This window comes from Protomyctophum bolini (assembly GCF_963924005.1).
Source record: "Protomyctophum bolini genome assembly, chromosome: 12".
Lineage (NCBI taxonomy): Eukaryota > Metazoa > Chordata > Actinopteri > Myctophiformes > Myctophidae > Protomyctophum > Protomyctophum bolini.
The window spans coordinates 24,739,043-24,760,496 of record NC_137873.1 but is presented as its reverse complement, the minus strand read 5'-3'; the positions used below and the strand labels follow the sequence as shown (position 1 = coordinate 24,760,496).

The 21,454-nt window shown below is 42.7% G+C and overlaps 2 protein-coding genes across 6 annotated transcripts in view; both read right to left on the bottom strand.

The window, feature by feature from the left end:
• Window positions 1–5,691: 5,691 nt before the first annotated feature.
• fzr1b (fizzy/cell division cycle 20 related 1b) lies at window positions 5,692–17,590 on the bottom strand. 3 transcript variants are annotated; one of them, XM_080778433.1, is made up of 14 exons: window positions 17,285–17,590; window positions 16,705–16,900; window positions 15,489–15,590; window positions 15,141–15,204; window positions 14,702–14,829; window positions 13,848–13,930; window positions 10,886–11,069; window positions 9,612–9,677; window positions 8,874–8,976; window positions 8,387–8,568; window positions 7,918–8,151; window positions 7,011–7,115; window positions 6,819–6,911; window positions 5,692–6,311 (listed from the first exon to the last, which is right to left on the bottom strand). In XM_080778433.1, the coding sequence occupies exons 2-14, from the start codon at window positions 16,786–16,788 to the stop codon at window positions 6,270–6,272; spliced, it is 1,470 nt and encodes a 489-aa protein (XP_080634559.1). In that variant the 5' UTR covers window positions 16,789–16,900; window positions 17,285–17,590; the 3' UTR covers window positions 5,692–6,269. The 3 variants fall into 3 exon arrangements, with proteins under 3 accessions (XP_080634559.1, XP_080634560.1, XP_080634561.1); XM_080778434.1 differs by having other exon boundaries at window positions 17,292–17,590; XM_080778435.1 differs by lacking the exon at window positions 15,489–15,590.
• Window positions 17,591–17,978: 388 nt separating this feature from the next.
• LOC308325749 (importin-13-like) overlaps window positions 17,979–21,454 on the bottom strand; it is a 15,394-nt gene continuing 11,918 nt past the window's right edge. For 2 of the 3 annotated variants that reach the window (XM_080778423.1, XM_080778422.1), the window contains exons 17-23: window positions 21,428–21,454; window positions 21,290–21,342; window positions 21,112–21,178; window positions 20,766–20,824; window positions 20,467–20,556; window positions 19,958–20,139; window positions 17,979–19,401 (exon numbers count right to left, since the gene is read on the bottom strand). The exon at window positions 21,428–21,454 is cut by the window's right edge and continues 70 nt beyond it. In XM_080778423.1, the coding sequence (XP_080634549.1) occupies window positions 19,305–19,401; window positions 19,958–20,139; window positions 20,467–20,556; window positions 20,766–20,824; window positions 21,112–21,178; window positions 21,290–21,342; window positions 21,428–21,454 (575 nt within the window). In that variant the 3' untranslated portion in view covers window positions 17,979–19,304. Of the gene's footprint in view, window positions 19,402–19,957; window positions 20,140–20,466; window positions 20,557–20,765; window positions 20,825–21,111; window positions 21,179–21,289; window positions 21,370–21,427 lie in introns of those variants that run through there. The other variant, XR_013965066.1, reaches the window with a different exon arrangement.

Below are 21,454 nucleotides of genomic sequence, written 5' to 3'. Positions count from 1 at the left end.
TCGTACGGCATACTATAGCGCGCCGTTTTTCATCATTTTTGAGGATTTGAAAAAAATGACGAAATGACAAAAACGATGGGTTATAGCCCATGTTTTTTGAAATTTTGGGAAAAAAAGTTAGCCTCGTTTCTCATCATTTTGGACCATGGGCTATAGCCCATATCGTACGGCATACTATAGCGCGCAGTTTTTCATCATTTTTGAAGATTTGAAAAAAATGACGAAATGACAAAAACGATGGGTTATAGCCCATGTTTTTTGAAATTTTGAAAAAAAAAGTTATGCTCGTTTCTCATCATTTTGGACCATGGGCTATAGCCCATATCGTACGGCATACTATAGCGCGCCGTTTTTCATCATTTTTGAGGATTTGAAAAAAATGACGAAATGACAAAAACGATGGGTTATAGCCCATGTTTTTTGAAATTTTGGAAAAAAAAGTTAGCCTCGTTTCTCATTATTTTGGACCATGGGCTATAGCCCATATCGTACGGCATACTATAGCGCGCCGTTTTTCATCATTTTTGAGGATTTGAAAAAAATGACGAAATGACAAAAACGATGGGTTATAGCCCATGTTTTTTGAAATTTTGGGAAAAAAAGTTAGCCTCGTTTCTCATCATTTTGGACCATGTGCTATAGCCCATATCGTACGGCATACTATAGCGCGCCGTTTTTCATCATTTTTGAGGATTTGAAAAAAATGACGAAATGACAAAAACGATGGGTTATAGCCCATGTTTTTTGAAATTTTGGAAAAAAAAGTTAGCCTCGTTTCTCATCATTTTGGACCGTGGGCTATAGCCCATATCGTACGGCATACTATAGCGCGCCGTTTTTCATCATTTTTGAGGATTTGAAAAAAATGACGAAATGACAAAAACGATGGGTTATAGCCCATGTTTTTTGAAATTTTGGAAAAAAAAGTTAGCCTCGTTTCTCATCATTTTGGACCATGTGCTATAGCCCATATCGTACGGCATACTATAGCGCGCCGTTTTTCATCATTTTTGAGGATTTGAAAAAAATGACGAAATGACAAAAACGATGGGTTATAGCCCATGTTTTTTGAAATTTTGGAAAAAAAAGTTAGCCTCGTTTCTCATCATTTTGGACCGTGGGCTATAGCCCATATCGTACGGCATACTATAGCGCGCAGTTTTTCATCATTTTTGAAGATTTGAAAAAAATGACGAAATGACAAAAACGATGGGTTATAGCCCATGTTTTTTGAAATTTTGAAAAAAAAAGTTATCCTCGTTTCTCATCATTTTGGACCATGGGCTATAGCCCATATCGTACGGCATACTATAACGCGCCGTTTTTCATCATTTTTGAGGATTTGAAAAAAATGACAAAATGACAAAAACGATGGGTTATAGCCCATGTTTTTTTAAATTTTGGAAAAAAAAGTTAGCCTCGTTTCTCATCATTTTGGACCATGGGCTATAGCCCATATCGTACGGCATACTATAGCGCGCCGTTTTTCATCATTTTTGAGGATTTGAAAAAAATGACGAAATGACAAAAACGATGGGTTATAGCCCATGTTTTTTGAAATTTTGGAAAAAAAAGTTAGCCTCGTTTCTCATCATTTTGGACCGTGGGCTATAGCCCATATCGTACGGCATACTATAGCGCGCAGTTTTTCATCATTTTTGAAGATTTGAAAAAAATGACGAAATGACAAAAACGATGGGTTATAGCCCATGTTTTTTTAAATTTTGAAAAAAAAAGTTATCCTCGTTTCTCATCATTTTGGACCATGGGCTATAGCCCATATCGTACGGCATACTATAGCGCGCCGTTTTTCATCATTTTTGAGGATTTGAAAAAAATGACGAAATGACAAAAACGATGGGTTATAGCCCATGTTTTTTGAAATTTTGGAAAAAAAAGTTAGCCTCGTTTCTCATTATTTTGGACCATGGGCTATAGCCCATATCGTACGGCATACTATAGCGCGCCGTTTTTCATCATTTTTGAGGATTTGAAAAAAATGACGAAATGACAAAAACGATGGGTTATAGCCCATGTTTTTTGAAATTTTGGAAAAAAAAGTTAGCCTCGTTTCTCATCATTTTGGACCATGTGCTATAGCCCATATCGTACGGCATACTATAGCGCGCCGTTTTTCATCATTTTTGAGGATTTGAAAAAAATGACTAAATGACAAAAACGATGGGTTATAGCCATAGACTGTAAAAAATATGGACAAAGCGTCCCGCGGGTCTAACGTGAACGTAAAATGAAGCCTGTCAGTCCTTGCAATGGAAGTCGCCATCTTTCTAGATCCGTTTTGGCCCAGTTCAGGCCAGCTGGCCCATTGGCTGGCCCAGACAACGAGGCGGGACTTCCCCCTTCTTCTTCGTTGCTTTTTATTTTGACTCGAGTGGGTGGGGGATCCCGTTCATAGACTGTAACGGTAGCCACGCCCCTCAGAACATGCGCGACTTTATGGTCATTTTTCTAATAAATGGGACCATAATTTTCCAAAAAGAATATTATGACATTAGAAATGAGACTTTAAACTAGTGACTGGAAGCAAAAAGTATTCATGACCATGTTTATTAAGGTAATACAGTCTAGGTGAAGTTGGGCCCAAATACATGGACTTCTATGGGGCTATGGGTTTTTTTGAGCCCAATGAGAGCGCCACAACAGGCCATTATATGAACTTTCATTTCCTTAGTGGCTTCACAAAATATCCATCTGACTGCCCCCCTGGTTATAGCCCATGTTTTTTGAAATTTTGGAAAAAAAAGTTAGCCTCGTTTCTCATCATTTTGGACCGTGGGCTATAGCCCATATCGTACGGCATACTATAGCGCGCAGTTTTTCATCATTTTTGAAGATTTGAAAAAAATGACGAAATGACAAAAACGATGGGTTATAGCCCATGTTTTTTGAAATTTTGAAAAAAGAAGTTATCCTCGTTTCTCATCATTTTGGACCATGGGCTATAGCCCATATCGTACGGCATACTATAACGCGCCGTTTTTCATCATTTTTGAGGATTTGAAAAAAATGACAAAATGACAAAAACGATGGGTTATAGCCCATGTTTTTTTAAATTTTGGAAAAAAAAGTTAGCCTCGTTTCTCATCATTTTGGACCATGGGCTATAGCCCATATCGTACGGCATACTATAGCGCGCCGTTTTTCATCATTTTTGAGGATTTGAAAAAAATGACGAAATGACAAAAACGATGGGTTATAGCCCATGTTTTTTGAAATTTTGGAAAAAATAAGTTAGCCTCGTTTCTCATCATTTTGGACCATGGGCTATAGCCCATATCGTACGGCATACTATAGCGCACCGTTTTTCATCATTTTTGAGGATTTGAAAAAATTGACGAAATGACAAAAACGATGGGTTATAGCCCATGTTTTTTGAAATTTTGAAAAAAAAAGTTAGCCTCGTTTCTCATCATTTTGGACCATGGGCTATAGCCCATATCGTACGGCATACTATAGCGCGCCGTTTTTCATCATTTTTAAAGATTTGAAAAAAATGACATTTCCGCAATTTCCATTTCCGCAATTAACATTTCCGCAATTGCGCAATTTCCGCAATTTCCGCAATTTCACATTTTTCCGCAATTTTCAGGCAGGCAGGCAGACAGCTACTCATAGACAGGCAGACAGACAGACAGCTACTCATGGAGAATTGGACAGGCAGGCAGACAGCTACTCATGGACAATTGGACAGGCAGGAAGGCAGACAGCTACTCATAGACAGACAGACAGCTACTCATGGACAATTGGACAGGCAGGAAGGCAGACAGCTACTCATAGACAGGCAGACAGACAGCTACTCATGGACAATTAGGCAGGCAGGCAGACAGCTACTCATAGACAGGCAGACAGACAGCTACTCATGGACAATTAGGCAGGCAGGCAGACAGCTACTCAGACAGGCAGACAGAAAGCTACTCATGGACAATTGGACAGGCAGGCAGGCAGACAGACAGCTACTCATAGACAGGCAGGCAGACAGCTACTCATAGACAGGCAGACAGTAAGACAGCTACTCATTGACAGACAGACAAATAACTACTCATGGACAGACAGACAGACAGGTAGGCAGGCAGGCAGGCAGGCAAAGAGCCTGGCACTCATGTTATGTTATTATAACAGCTACTCATGTTATGTGCAATAATTTGTGCAGTTATGGAAACAGCTCTTTGTGTTTATGCAAGAAAATCTAACACATTTATTTATTTACATATTGTGTGCATGCACATTGTACTTTGATACAGCTGCAATTGCGAGTGTGCGCTGTATGCAGGGCACACTACTGAGTTTAAAAACACAGCTGAAACATGAAGTGGAGTCTGTCAACTCCCGCAATTTCCTTCTTCCCATATTGCGCTGCAACGACACTGGGATGAGCCCCCCAAAGGGGGGCGAAATTCTAGTTCTTTTTATTATTACTTTTACTTTCCACCAGTGGATTAGAGCACAGCAACACGTCACCACGAGGCCATGGAAGGCTACATGTTTTGGACCCTGGAGATGATGGAGGGTGCAGATTAAAGGCACTGTTATGTCTGGCCTGCCAGATAACACATGTGATGTGGGTCACATAGCTTGTGTATCTGGGAGGGAGTAGTGGGCAATCATGGGTCAGTGTGGGTGCATGCATGCACGTGAGTGCTCCTTATCTGCAGTGCACATACACACGTATACAGTATTTTGTTTATGCTTCAGCACATATTGGTGTGTGCGAGCGCACGCATCGCACGCATCGCACACAAACACACACACACGCGCGCGCTCAAGTGCCTGCGCATACGTCAGAGGGGAGGAGGTGTTGTTGTTAATGAGTGTTGGGTTCCTGTCAAGAGGGCAGACATGCCTACGTGCAGATCAGGGTGCCAGCATGCCAGCAGGCCCTGTCGCCACTCTACCATGTCGGACAGTCCCATTACAAACCCTGCTGGTGGCAGCCCCCAGTTTCCTGTTCCTCCCTTTCTGTCTGTCTGTCTCTCCCTCTGTATTTTAGGGGATTTCTTTACAATGGTCACAGTGACACTCATTTCCTTGCCACTGTGAAGAAGAATACAGTACATTCAAGCTGTCGGTAGCCAGCTGATTTGTTCCTCAAAACGACTTGCTCACCAATACAACTTAGCAGAAGAGGCAGCAACAGTGGAACAGATTGATGAAATGGCTTTAATTCATTAAGGCTTAAATCACAGTATGTCTATACTGTAAAAAAAGAAAAGAAAAAAGAAAAAAAAGTAATTTGGGTACAATTAAGAGACTTAATGCAGATTGCTGCTGGGATTTATGTGAAATAAAAGAGCAGCCACAGCCTGCCTGAAGCAGCATGGTGCTGCAGTCGCTCATCCTGCCTGAAGCAGCATGGTGCTGCAGCGTCACTCAGTGGACACGAAGGGAATAACAAAAACAATGTAGATGGCCTGGCATGGCCCTTTTTGCTGTGGCAGATTAATCTGGTTTCCAGGCTAGATAATAAGAGTCCAAACCATTAGACCTTGCCGTTGTGATTCTTGGCCAGCCACCAGCCCAGTAGAGTAGGTTGTCATGCTGCAGGTCTACCATGACAAGCGGAGTATCTCTACTTTGACTCAAGCACTGGGGTTGAGAGGACATTGTCCACCACTGCTCACGGGATCTGCATAGTTAGGACAGTGATAAGAATAAAACGGCACAAAAACATAGTCTTTGCAGCTGCATGAGCAGCTATGTGGGAGCACATATTTATTTCTCTTCCATTGTATACTATCGATCATATACGCATGTTATCAAAATATAGAAATCCCCCCCACACACACCCCCAAAGCTGGGCTGCACATCTCCCCAGGAGCCTCATCTCCTTTGAGAATTGAGAACTTAAAAAGAGCTTTTTTGTTTTACGAAAACATGTTGTCTCCATTATATATAGCTTATATATCTCTTGCACGTTTATACTTAGTTCTAATACATGATAAAACATTTTCTTTTAAACGCATCCATGAGAGAAAAAAAAAACTTTTTACGCAAAAGTCGAAATGTCCCAAACGCCAGGTTGCTTTGATTTTTAAATCCATGATCATTGGCAAGTCTTCAATCAGGATATTGTTGGACGTGTCCTCTGTATAAAAAAGTGAATGAAGAGGTGTGGTCTCAGAGACGCGGTGCAGTGTCGGGGTAGTACTGTGAGGAGAGGACAGGGGGGGGGGGGTGTGCTAGGGGGTCGGTGCCAGAGTGTCCCCCACTTTCTGAAGTCCTGACCCGTCCCCCTTCCTCGTCGCTCACCACTATCGTATCCTGGTGAACAGGTTCAGCACCGACTTGGATTCCTGAGGAAGACAAGGCACAAAACATGTGGTCACATCGTCACTGTACCTTGGTACATCGTCACTGTACCTTGGTACATCGTCACTGTACCTTGGTACATCGTCACTGTACCTTGGTACATCACTGTACCTTGGTACATCACTGTACCTTGGTACATCGTCACTGTACCTTGGTACATCGTCACTGTACCTTGGTACATCGTCACTGTACCTTGGTACATCGTCACTGTACCGTGGTACATCACTGTACCGTGGTACATCATCACTGTACCTTGGTACATCGTCACTGTACCTTGGTACATCGTCACTGTACCTTGGTACATCGTCACTGTACCTTGGTACATCATCACTGTACCTTGGTACATCGTCACTGTACCATGGTACATCGTCACTGTACCTTGGTACATCACTGTACCTTGGTACATCGTCACTGTACCTTGGTACATCGTCACTGTACCTTGGTACATCGTCACTGTACCTTGGTACATCGTCACTGTACATGTACTGTACCTTGGTACATCGCGTTTTACTGAACACATTCCAGAAGCGTAGTGTCTCGTCCCCGGCTCCCGTAACAATGGCCTCACCGTCCGGTGACACAGCCTGGGTGCAGAAGAACAGAAAAGGCGAGGGATTGATTTAAGACGCCAACATGACTGAAGTCTTCAGTATAAAATAGTCCAACCTCCAATGTGGTCTTACCAGGTATAGAACTCTGTAGGAGTGTCCCGTCAGTTTGGCCACCTGGGTTAGTGAGGGGTACTTCCATACCAGGATCTGGTTCTGAGAGTAGCCATGAGTGCTCACCTGAGAACACAGGGAAAGTTACATAAGGCAAACACTTGCAACTGTAGGTTTAACATTGTAGACTAGAATGGAACGATTTAAAGCAGAGTCAGTACTGGTACTTAGGGGAAACCGTGACCAGCGCTTAACACATTTAGTGCCGGAAGTGCTTCAAAATAGGAGCTCTGGGGTGCCGGAGTTGTCTGATTGCTTTTACTCTGAAAGCCATGAACCGGAAACACTTTCCTAAAAAAGTTGACTTTAAATGTGACAAAAGCTTTGAGAATTCTTATTGTGATTTGATTGCATTTGTGTGTTAATGTTCGTCATCCCAGAAATTACAAAAAATAAATATATATATATTATGTTTTTTATTTTTTATTATGTTAATTTCCAGGAGGAGAAAAGCTGAATTTCTATTAGATTTTTCACCATTAATCACCATGTTAATTTCCAGGAGGAGAAAAGCTGAATTTCTATTGATAATGTCATTGGTTCGTCTACAAAGATACGGTTGGAAATAGATGAAGTGCTCAAAGTGCTCCTGTGAGTCCGTCTGTGAGGTTTCATAAATATTTAGGTGCAGCAGCAATATACTGTACGACGTTTCAACCTTGTGGTCTTTTTCCAAGTTAAAGTATGAACAAGAAATGGGAAATTACATCTTTATAATATACAAAATAAAAAGTAAATAGCGACATGCTTTCATAGAAGACATGGTGATTGCTTCCCTGAAATCCAAATGACTGAGATCAGTCATGGCCGACCGACTGAGAACTTGCAATAATAATAATCATGCGATAATAAGCCGTCTCGCTCTCACCAGTTCGTTGGCGTGCTTGGACCAGGCCAGGTTGCAGACCTGCGAGCCGGTGTCTGTGCTCTGCAGGGCCTGGCCCGTCAGCGTGTTCCAGAAGCGCAGGCAGCGGTCGGCCGTGCCGCCGCCCGACGCCAGCAGCCCGTGCTGGTGGGGCGACCAGGCAATGGCCTTGACCGCTGCCAGGTGGTCGCCATACTGCTGCACCGGCAGCAGGCTGGAGCTGTTCCACACCAGCAGCTGGAGGATTAGATTGAATACTGTATTAGTCCAAAATATTACAGTGGTGGGGGGAAAGTACTCAAATGTTGTAGTTACCGTATTTTTCCAAATATTAGCCCGGGCGTTTAATATGAAAAATAGATTTGGACCCCAGCATTTAAAAAGGAACTTCACTCCGAGGGTGTCAAAATAAAAATGGAACCAAAGAAGACGTGTCACGTGTGTGTAGACTAGACGTGTAATGCTCTCTCACTTTGTTGTCATTGCCACCGGAGGCGAGATGCTGGTGGTCCGGGGACCACTTGAGGCCGCACACCTCCTGCCGGTGTCCCTGCAGCCTCCTCTCCACGGGGGGTGGCGTCCGGACGTCCCTCTGCAGGATGACCCGGTCGCGGCTCCCCGACGACAGCTGCTCCCCGTTCCACGCCAGGGCACCTTGAAGACACCAAGACAGACAGGGGTGGAGGAGAGGAGAGACTTTTGTGCAGTGGTCCAAAAGTACATTTCTTTGTCGTCGGTCCATCTCCATATTATATTATATACTTTGTGTTTTATTTTTTCGTAAATGAATGCTACTTGATCATATACATATATGATCACAATATGTTGCTTTGCACCGTGTATAGGTAAGATAGATGTTTTCACATGAAATCACACATTTTTATTTTAACAAAGTATAAATACATGTCTGACATTAATAAAAGTTTTGGAAAATGAAAGCGAGTGAAGGAGTGACTGACCTACACGTGCCGAGTGACCCTCCAGGCTGGTCAGCTTCCTGCCCCCTGCCGCGTCCCAGATCTGGACGTAACCTTTATGGGTTCCTACAGCGACCAGACTGCCCTGACAGGAGCACACGCAACAATTACATATTTATGAAACAAGAGCACGGCATTACTACAACTAAACTACAGAGTAAAGACAATAAACATTTATGGAAAATGTGTGAATTGTGTGAGAATCGTGATCTCAATTCTAGTGGAGCAAAAATCGAGATTTACATGAGCAATAATCGTGCAGCACTACCCCAAATTGATACACATTTCGCTGAAGAGGCCCCATCTGAAAAGATTTCGCCAAATTTGGAATATTATGAAATTGAAGCTGATAAATTATGTTTGTACAGTTCAAATGGACCAAACGAACCATGTGGGGCTATTTGGTTCCATTACCGTAGTATATTCTGGAAGTTACTCTTTCAAACGTCATGTACTAGGACAGGGGTTCTCAACATTTTTGGCTGGGGATCATCCGTCGGGTGGAAACCTCCCATGTCTAAAACTGTTACTTTTCATGATTCAAATTCAAAAGTAACAGATCTACAAGTTCACGCAGCACAGTGACGCTGTAGTATGAGCAAACAGGGCATACATTTACGTGGGGGAAAACACAAAAAGTTAGAATATGGAGATAAGAGGTTTCTGTCTGACAGTGACTATATGATACATACCGTCCATTAAAAACACAGTCAAACTCACCCTCTCATTCCAGCAAACCGACGTAACAGAATCACCGTCTATGGAGAGGTCACATAATCTGGTCACCTGAAGACATGCATAAACACAGGACACGTTTCAATTAACCTTCTCATCACATCCGTGCTCAAACATGGACAAGTCATTTTGGTTTTGTCCGAGTCACAACCATAGAGTATTAAAAGGATAGAGACTGATCTGGCGCGAAGCTCCGCCCCTTCCGCTATTCATGTCAGTGGAAGTTGCTCAGTGGCGTTTTGAAGCACCCGGAGGGACCGTCTATTTCCGCCTATTTGGGCGCATTTCCGCATTGGACCACGAAATTTTGGTGGTCCAATGCGGAAGTGCAACCGAGCGCACAATGTTAAAGCCCAGCTGCACGGGGTTTCCTCGTCATGAATCCACGGGTCCGCCTGAAGTCCTTCCTCTTACCACTAGGGCCCAGCGCTTCAACGTTGGAGTGACTCACTGGCCCCTTGGTCACAACCCATACCCACTCACATTGCACTGGCATGGACTAATGCCGTCGTTTCCCAAGGAACTCCATGCCTACGGTTCTAACTAGAGACGGATGGTAACGTGTTCTACAGAGGACTCAAACAATGGTTGAAATCAAATCAACTGTGCTCACATGTGTCGTTTCTGACTGGTTACCTGAGTGATTATGTTTATTATTAGTAGTATGTCATGCTCAGTATTAGTATGTACTTGAGTGGGTTTTTTAAACTAAAGTGTTACTGTATTTTTAGTTAAGTCTCCTGTGGACAGGCGGTGAATATTAGTACTTGTGCTAACACACTGTAAACAATGCATCTACAAATTGTACAACTGTGCAATGCGATTGTGATGTCCATATCAAATAAATAAACAGAATATAACCTTCCGTCCAGGTCACCAGAGATATGGAGGTTGGGGGTCTCAACTTTTGTCAGATGTCAGAAGGGGGGCTCCAAGGAAAAAAGCTTCAGAGGCACTGGACTAATGTACACCCCTTAATACCCAAAGGTGGCCAGGGAGCCTGTAGCACTTAGGGTTGTCACAATTATTTTGTTATAATCGTCATAATCGTTTCCACGTTTGAAAGATGTTACATCTATCTATACATACAGTAACATGCACCAAGTCTCTGTACGTACGACGTGTGTGTGTGTGTGTGTGTGTGTGTGTGTATACAGGGTCTCTGCCCAGGCTCTGGACCTGATCTCGATCAGAAATAGCAGATCTACAAGGCTACAATGGATCACAAAGTGACGCGTTGTGCCAGATTCACAGCTCACCTGGCTGGTGCAGGCACTCCAGAGGTAGACGCAGGCCCCAAGGCCCACACTGAGCAGGTTGCCCAGGGACCAGTCCACCAGGTTGAGGTAGAAGTCGTCCTGCAGCTCCGGGGCGTCCAGCACCTTGAAGGGGATCTTGGAGATCTTGCGGGCCGGCTTGCGCGGGGAACGCAGCAGCTTGTGACTGCAAAATGTATGATGGGGAACAGAGTGAAGGAGGAAGGTCAACAAGACGACAAAAGCTGGACACAATCTACTGTCTGTCCCTCCATAAAAAAATAAAACATAAAAAGCTGGACACAATCCTTGTTATCTGTACAGTCACTAGAGCAAGACCCAAAGGAGAGATTACGGTAGACATCTGCCCGACCGGGAGCCCGGGACCCAAACTGATGAAAGCAGATTTTCAAGCTCGCATTGTGAGCTTGTGTAAATTTCCTCTTCTATCCGGGATTTGAACCCCCTTTCAGAAAAGCGAGTGGCCCAGGAAATGAAACCCCAATGCATTTTTCCATCGGCACTTCGAATATAATTTATTTAAAGACGGTTACGCCGCGGACAAAGCCAATTCGGATCATGACAAATCATGACAATGAATGAATGTTTTGGGACGATCAAATCATTAGAAAGAAGAAAATAAAGGCAGGAGACAACACTATTTGTTTTGTTTTTCGTCTTATAAATTATTTGATCGTCCCAAAACATTGTGTTCATTGTCATGATTTGTCATGATCCGAATTGGCTTTGTCCGCGGCGTAACCGTCTTTAAATAAATTATATTCGAAGTGCCGATGGAAAAATGCATTGGAGTTTCATTTCCTGGGCCACTCGCTTTTCTGAAAGGGGGCGGGACTGCTGCGCTCTATAGGGCCTAGCCATAGCATATCAGTCCATTTTGTGGTGCCACATATTAATTTGTCAACGCATTCATTTTTCCTATAGAGATTTAATATTTACATAAATTATTTTAAGCCTGGAACCAAGCCATCCAGGCTCCTGGTGAATCGTAATTAAATATTTTACTTTTGGCTGGCCCCTCTTGTAGGACGAAGCAGGGCATTCATTTACGAACGGAATATACAAAGTTGATATGTGGAGATAGAAATGTTTCTTTCCAAGCAACGATATTAGGCCAAGGACACCTTTTGGTAATTTCTTTTCACTGGGACCCCAAAATACACTCTAAAGCAGTGATTCTCAACCTGTGGTACACGTACCACTAGTTGTACGGGAGACCTCCTCTGGTGGTACGAGGAATCTTCCCGAAAATGAAAAAGGTGGGGGTGGGGACTCGGAGTATCTGTCTGTCTGTGCCGTGTGATAACTTGGTGTTAAAGTCAGTTTTATCAATACCATTTTGTACAGCATGACTTTGCCTGACAAATGTGAAAAATATATATTCTTTATATTTGTATATATTATTATTATATGATTAATTTTCCTTCTGTGTGAACTGTGCCTACTGTAGCTGAATAGGATGTGATACGGTTAAGTGTACGCTACTGAATTTTAACATGAATCATAATGGTGGTACTTGGAGAGCCAAATATTTTGTGAGGTGGTACAAAAAAGGTTGAGAACCACTGCTCTAAAGCCTTCTCAATTTAACTCAGTTACAGAGCCATAACAGTCCATTCATGGGTATGGGCATTTAGTTGGGGACCCACTGGCCACTGGAACCCCCTCAAGCAGCCAGTGGACACACTAGAGCAGGGGTGCCCACACTTTTTTGACTTGAGGTCTACTTTTAAAATTGCCAGCTCAAGGTGATCTACCAACCAAAAAAATATTATCCCATTGCTTAAAATACTCAAAATAAATAACATTAAGGCATTAGGACTGTTTCAAAATCAATTCACCTTTTCAGTTACCCCACATTGCAAAGAAGAGATTTTTTTGTTAAAGTTACTCTTTGTAATAACGTCAATCAATTTCAATTTGTAATAACATATTGCTCATAAAATGTTACAAATATTAAAAGTATCACACATAAAAAGCATACACAATCACATGAAGGAATAATGCACCACTCAACTCAACCAGAGCAGAACTCCCACCACAGGACTCTGGCAATCAATTAATACAGTTGCAACCAATATATTAATGGAAAGTATTTCATACAATTTAAGTTAAAAAAATCTGAACTATCCCTTTAATCAGATGACTGCTTGCAGCCTTGCACTGAATGGAGTCCGTCAGCGCTGCGTAATCCGGACAGTCACTGCTGACAGCTAGTCTTAAACAGGCCTCCAAATGATCGTCCGTCAACGTGGAACGATATTTGGACTTAATTATCTTCATGTGGGAAAACGCTGATTCACATAAATATGTGGAGCCAAATAACGCTGTGAGCGAGGCTGCACAAGTCCTGATGTTTGGATACTTTTCCTCCACGAGTAAGTTCCAAAACTCTCCATCGTGGGCGCGCAACTTTAACTGTATGTCAGCCTGCAGTGCCATGATCTCATTCTCCAACGCAGAAGAGTTCATGTTAAAAAGTGTTGCTATTTTCGAGGCAATGGAATCAACATCAGCTTCTGAATGGGAAGCACATGAATGTAGCGATGGGCTCGAGTAAGGCAAACGCAGTTGGACTTGGAATGTGACATCGTGAAAAAAAAACTTCTTCCCACTCTGCATGGAAGTGATATGTTTTAGGCTTCTTTGCCGCGCGCATCTTGCTATAATTATGAACAATGATGGATAGATATCCCTTTAATTTGTTTGTTTAACAACAGAACAGACCCGACGTTCCCCACACTTGAAAACAAGGCACTGCATTGTGGGGGGTTTTTAAGCCGCCGCCGCCTGCCCGAGGCAAGGATTGTTTTTGTTTTGTTTTTTTCATGGCAGGTCCAAGCGGTCAACCTGCGCAGCGCTTGCGATCGACTGGTCGACCGCGATCGACGTAATGGGCACCCCTGCACTAGAGTATGGCAAGTGGGATATTAACATACTGTACCTCTTGTTGCTAAGAGGAGAAAGAGAGTAGGGCGAGACTTCGTTAGCGCCGTCGAAAGGCGCTCTCCTCGTGTGGACAATGTACTGGTGGGGAACACAAAAGAATCGCTCGTTACATAGTGAATTCATGTTCAAAGTTTTCGAGTTATGGCTTATGGGTCTAGCCTGGTGCAACCACTCCCCCTGCCAGACAACATTTGCATTTTGCCAGAAAGGTGAGTCTGGTATCTCTAGGGGCAGAGACAATGTACTCCGGACCAATTCTGTCCGGAGCGATATGTGGCTGTATGGGGCCGCTAGGGATCAATGCGAGACTTATGACATATGGAAGCTGTGCCACAGCGCAAATGTAAACTCAACCTAACAAGACTACAACTCGAAATGATTATGAAGATATCAGACTTTTGTCCCGCTGCTTCCGGGTTCATCGTTTCTGCTTGAGAGAGCCCAGATGCAGGCAGGAGGGGGGAACTTGTCAACTCAATACTGCCGCAATCTGGCAGTTAGGTTATTATGGGTCACCTGCACACAAAACAACAAAGACTACTCCTGTCCTAATATTGTTCTGAAATGTATTCTTTTCCCCCTTAGATTTCATGTGCAATTGAAAGTTGTTTTTATTTATCTTACCCGACTGTCATGCATGTTGTGCATGATGACCACAATGGAAATTGAAACTTTAATGTGTCTCATCCTTGAAACATTCCAAACTATATTGTATATAGTGCATTTTTTTTCAAATAACCTATTAAACTAAACATTTTTCCTGTGTGCCGGTATGGATTCAACGGGGAGAGCAAAGCAACACCACTGATGCAACAGTTTGTGCTACTCCTGGTGGTTCATACAGTATACCCTGAAGAGGCTGTGAGAGTCCGGGGAGAGGACTGTATGTCTCCGGTCATCGGTGTGCGGGTCTGGCACCGTCTCGATTCCCGCCCCCAATAACTCATTCCTCAACAGGGCAGCATAGGCTACAGCATCTGGAAGAAGCACCGCACAGACACATTATGCAAGAACAACAACGGATGAGAACAAAATATCGTCTGTCAAGTGGAAAACTTGAGTGGAATGACCCTCATGTATGGTATCGACTCGAGTTACACAACATTGCTGTCAGGCAGAAACCTTGGCAGGAATCTCCTCCATACAAAATAAATCTATTAATTGTGATAAAAAAAATAAAAGATTGTTTAATCACTATGGTCAGAATACAGATAATACACTTCTTGGTGTTCATTTAACTGCAAAGAGCATAAAAGAGAGAATTGTCCATGACAAAAGGATGACCAACCTTTGCCTGAATCTGAACTGGCGTCCTTCGCCTTGTGACTCTGACTGGGAGAGCGACAGTTTTCCTACAGGAGAAAGAAGACAACATCTCAACCATAGCAATAGCTTTAACCCATTAAGATGGAGAAAGCATCTGTGTCACTTTAGATTTTAACCATTATTTTAGACTTCGGCTATTCAAAAATAGCAGATATACAAGCTCATAGTGCGGCACGAAGAATTTTAAATTGTGACAATGTGTGCAAATCTTTGGGTGCGTGTGTATCTACTGTATATACTGCGCACGCACACACACACACACACACACACACACACACACACACACACACACACACACACACACTCTCACATTGGCATAATGAAAGTTGATGCTCCAATTGCTTCCAGCACGAGTGGGAATGAAGCGATCTCCTGACTTGACACTGGTGGGGCTGCAAGTGGCCCCTCGACACTGGGGGTGAGGGAGGGAGGGAGGGAGAGAGAGAGAGAGAGAGAGAGAGAGAGAGAATGCTTCATTGTTTCACAGCAGGAGTGTGGGGCTACATTTATCAAGCTTATATGGCAATATTGAGCAAGAAGCCCCCCCATGTGTCATCAAGGTCCCCAACAAAATGAGTCACAATTATTTTACTGGCAGACTAGAGGTTTCCATCTTTCCACTGTTAAACATTGATCTAACAAACAAAACGCGTTTCTTCGTTCGTGTGTGTGTGTGTGTGTGTGTGTGTGTGTGTGTGTGTGTGTGTGTGTGTGTGTGTGTCTGTCTGTCTTTCGTGCGATCTCGCCGAACCTGCCGACAGCATAGTTATAATATATCAAGAGTGGAGAGGCAGCCAGGACCCTTTCTTTCCCGTGGGAACAGCATGTCTGTCTGTCTGTGTCCTAAGCAGCTCCATGGACCCATGTCGATTTGGGGAACAACTCTTGTCGACTTTGTTTGTGTGCAGTGAAAAGGGGAGGGGCCAAGCAGGCAACATAATTATGGAAAGTGTGACGTATTTTGCATCAGACGGTCAGACCACTTCCGGCAATAGTCTGCAAAATGATTGCGTAATAATTACATGAAAAATGTACATTGTTCAAGACAAGTACATCAGTGGTGTGGGAAGCAGGCGCAGCTACTGTATCTTCATAACCAGAATACTGAGAAATATCTGTGCAAAATGTGGACTGGAGCTCATATCTTTGGATTTGTCGACCCATTTATTTCGGCAAACCTTTGGTTGTACTTGGTATAATAAGGCTAAGGCATCATTCATATACTGTAGGCTCCCAAACCCATATAGATTAAACAATCAAATCACTGAAACGCTAGTTCGTGGCTTTCCCAGTTGAACACCTGACTTGGCCCCAATTACCCATTTTGTATATTGTAATAATAGGGCAATACCTATCCAACCTGTGGTGGATAACAGCTTCATATTTGGGCCTCCAACAGCAGTGAGAAAGTAATCCTTGAAAAAAAAATAGGAGGGTCACTCAGAGGACTATGCATATCCATTTGGGGGTCCTTGACTTGAAAATGTGTGGAGAACATAACAGCACTGATTTAAATTACAACTCACTTTAACAGTCAGGTGGGTTTCTGCTGCTGGCAGGTTCTGGTGGTTGATTTGCCTCAGCAGTCTTCTCTCATACTCCTGGTCCATGTCTTCTATACATGTGTAGGACCAGCCCTGACCACCTCCTCCTGGCTCCCACCTTTATTTAAACACCTTCAGTCCGTGGGGGTCCACGACTCTGGACCCCCATGGTGTCTGTCTTTACAAGACAGAATGAAAATATCACACATCTGCCAAGTAACGCTGTCTAGCCTGACTTTTTATACCCTGTGTGTCGTACGACGACGGTGTCGGTCGCAGACAAGAGCCGATCTACAAGCTCTTTTCGGCCAGCGACATCTAAATTATGAATTATGACAACAACCTCGTTTCATCGCATTGCAAGAAGATAATATCTTGCTATGAAACGAGGTTGTTAAATGGCCTCTACTACTGGGGCAAATAAGCGACGCCACACTGGCTGCGCGACTGCAAACAAACCCAACATACGTTTTACAAACTGTCACTGATATTCTTCTATTCAAACAGATACGACAAAACATGCATGGTTGTCACACAGACAGTTGTCATCATGCAAACAAACCTATTACTTTGCAAACAGCTGATCTGACGAGCCTCCTCTCCCCTCTGTTCCACGGTGACGTTGTTCTAGTTGTCAGCAGCACCACCAACCAACACCGACCAGCTGTCCCTCAGGTCCCCGGATCCCCCTGTCACATCTCTGGGACGAGGGGAAAGACCCGGCCAGTGCCCTGCGGGGGGGCTAACGAGGTCGGATCTTTGGTTTAAACTTCACGAAATGTCAAAGTGTGCATCAAAATGCCACCGCGGTCTGCGACCCCACGGTGTTGTTTATGTCTGGGGAAAAAGATGGCGACTGAATCAGCTGTAGCAGAAATGATTCGGGTTGATTTGTAGTAGGACTGTACAGCGACACCCCGTGGTGCTTATGCATAATTACACCAATGGCCATTAACCTCGCGTCACCACCAGGACTGATGACTTTCCATTCCCAGTTGATATATTCCAGGGATCAATATAATTTAGTATAGGCCTAGTAGGCCTACCACATCACAATCAATACTCATGGCCCGGAGTGGAGGGAGCAACGGTTCACTATAGACGTCATAATTGGTGTTCATGGCTCGTGAGTCGTGAGTAGACTACAAATACAACAAAGACATAATTTCATAAATGTTGAATATTGACAGGAACATTAACTATTGAATAATTGACAGCAGGTTGCTTGTTTGTTAGACAAGGTTGTTTTTTGAGTGGCACAAGAGAGATTGCAGAATTAACACCAATGTCAAACATTATATTACCGGTACTCAACTACAACAACTGAAGATTGCTCATGCTCAGTCAGATTTGTACTTGAGAGATAAAGTGCTGGAGACCTGGAGTACTTGCTTTTAAAATACATGATTCTTTTAAAACACATGTCTCTTTAAAGGACCACTTCACCACTTTTCAACATCTCTTCATATAATTGGTCCTCACTAATGTTCATGATAAAACACCACAATCTTTTTCCTACTCAGTCTGTGTCTCATAGGAGGGCTTTGGGCAGTTCGGACACCCGTCCACCAGTGACATCATATCATCATTAGGCAGATATTTCTTTTAAACAAGATTTGTTTTAAAATATATTTAGATTTTTATTATCATGAGAACGATGGCTTTAACTTTTGCATTGCAACTTTTCAGGAAAAGAAAGCCTGCCGTTTCTATTAGCTTGGATTCACCATCGATGATGTCACTGGTGGACGGGTTTCTGAACTGCCCACAGCCTTCCTATGAGACACAGACTGAGTAGGAAAAAATTGTGGTATTTTATCATGAACATTAGTTAGGACCAATTATAGGAAGAGAAGTTGAAAAGTGATGAAGTGGTCCTTTAATGTCAATGCATTGTTATATTGAAACTTTGACGTTTTCCGAAATGAAAGTAGCAGATCTACTTCTACAAGCTCGATCACAACGTGTTGCATTGACAAGTTGTGATATTGTAGATTTGCTAGTTTCACTATTTTAAATAGGGGTTAAGTCGTCAACAAAGTCCTTTTTATTCTCCCCCTCAAAAGTACAATATTCATCTTTGAAGTGTAGTGGAGTGAAAGTCATAAATATCCCAAATACAAATACTCAAGTCAAGTACACAGATACTCAAAGAAAATGTTATCAGTACAAGTAAATGTACTTACTTACTACTATGTACCACTGCCTGTGAGTCCACGATTAGAGACAATAAAAAAAAGAAAAGCAATGAAGGCTCATTATCACATGGTCTCATGGTGTTTCACATTCTCGCTGTGTGCGATCAAACTGCCAAACGAAGTTGTATTATAAAAATAAGGCAGCAAAGTCAGGTCACAGTCATATTTAAACACACTCAATTCAAACAGGCTCTGTCTGCAGCACTTCAGTGTGTCCACATTGTGTACATCATGGTTTGAAGTCACAGTAATCTGAGATGGATCGCCGTCAGCCCACAAATGGGTCAACACATTGGGCTCAATCGATGGTACAACTTGCACAACATCAGTTGTTGTGCCAAACGGAAGCGGCTGCATTCAGGTTATTGATTCCTTTCTAACAGTCTAATAATCAGAGGAGTATCCAGAACCCTGGAGGCCTCGACAGAGCTGGGAGAACTCCTTCACGATCTCCTTCACACGACGTTTGTTTGCCTGTTCCCTGAAGGAAAGAAATTTAAGAAAATACATATGTCAGTGGGTTGTGCCTCGGTTCCCTAATGTGGTAATATATTGATACAATTGATATTGTAATATTAAATATTGATAGAATGTTACTTGGTACCAAATTGTTGCTTAAGATGTCTGCATTTTTGTGATGTTGGCAAGGCTAAAAGAAAGGCCCCATCCTGTTTACTCTCATTTAAATATTAAATATGGGAGCAGAATCAAATTGTTCGACCTGATGGGTTTAAGCAATAATCTAATGAACGCAGATCATCAGTAGGTGTATCAGTCATTCTGTCAGGGGGGAGGTGTTTGCTCTGGATTTTCATATTTTGACCCGTCACCTCTCCCTTCAACTTAAAATATGACCTTGTACACATAATTATTGTGGAAAAAACTGGTGGCGTAAGTGAAAAGGTGAGGTTGTATTGTATAAGTCAAACATTGGAGGTTTGAATTGGTCCGGGTAAATCTTTATTTTTCAAATAATTATCTTAATGGTTTAATTCGACCAATCAGCTGCCGTTGGCTGTTGAGATGTGTTGGTTTACCTGAGCAGCTGCTGGCTGAAAGCATCCTTCTGCTCCATGGACACCTGTACGGAGGGGAACCCAGGAGCCTGCAGGCTCTCCTTCAGCCACTGCGACAGCAGGGACGGACAGTGTCTGTTCAGACTGTACAGCACCTCTGAGTAGTGCTCCGTCAGGCTGCGTGCAGCCCCACCTCCCACTGCCTGGAGAAGGAAGGCAGAGAGAAACAATTAGACGCTTCCGTCAGATTCAGAACTCTAGGGTCGGGATCCGGAAACCAGAGGAATCGGAGGAACTGGATTCAACATTGATGCAGGAACGACAACAGCGATATATATACACTCTACGTTTATATTACTTGAATGCATTTGCTTCTCGTTGTTCACCATTCAGTGTTTATTCCTTATAAATAGAGACCAGTTTTGAACATGTCTCATTGCTGAAGGACTGATGCCCATGCAGCTACCCTACAAAGCCCATGAGTTAAAAGCAGCATGTCTTTGTATCAGGTAAAGTCGAGACAAGTTCACCTCCAGAATAGTCTCTATCAGTAGCTTTCCATCCCTCTGCAGTACATCGCCAACAGGGGGCACACTTGCACAGTGAGACAACAGCTCTGTCTGTCATGGATAGAGAAGAGAGCAAACAGATTGATGTGATTTCAGCATTTTTCTCATAGATGTCTTGGAGTAGAAGTTGAAATACTTAAGTACAGTGAAAGTATCTTGAAATTATACTTAAAGTACGGTGCTTGAGTAAATATACTTTACACCACTGAATCAAAGTGACTTGTTTAATTGAACACTGCATGTTTATATTAAGGACTTACAAAGAACAGACTGGCTGCTTTGACTGTGGGCGTCTCTGGAAACTTGAATGACAGAATCCCTGAATAAAGGAGAGATGTGCTTGTAAGAGCGGAAAGGCTAGTTGCAAAGATTTCTAAAAGTCTATAATTTGCTTTGTTGTACATAATATTTGTGTACATCGAAATCACAATAAATCTTATTTCTATTGTGGTCCCATGATGGTTTGTAGGTGGTCCATATCGAGGTATTAGCTCTGGGTGCTAAATTAGCTCAGGAAAAATGCAATCAATCACGTTTTTAGTTTTTACCCAAAGTATACTGATAATCATGTCATTTAATGTGGAGGAGGACAGCCATGATACTCACCACAATAAAACAATGCTTTAATATCCAAATGCTCAGACAAGTACAAATCCGGTTTCCTTTTCAGGATCTATAACAATCAAGGATATAAAAAGAAATTAGCCAGATGTTTCTGTCTGACACAGATATATGCTATATACAGTGTACATTAAATACTGTACTGAAATTGACATCAACTAACCTGAGCATGAAGCTGCATAAACGATTCTGCAATATCAGGGTGATCCCTTGGGCCTGTACATCACAGGTCAGTAACATCAGCTTTGCAAACAAAAACAAAAAGGTAAAAAATTCATCTAATTGGATGATAATTGTTTACCTTGCTGAAAAATGGCGAGAGTAGTGG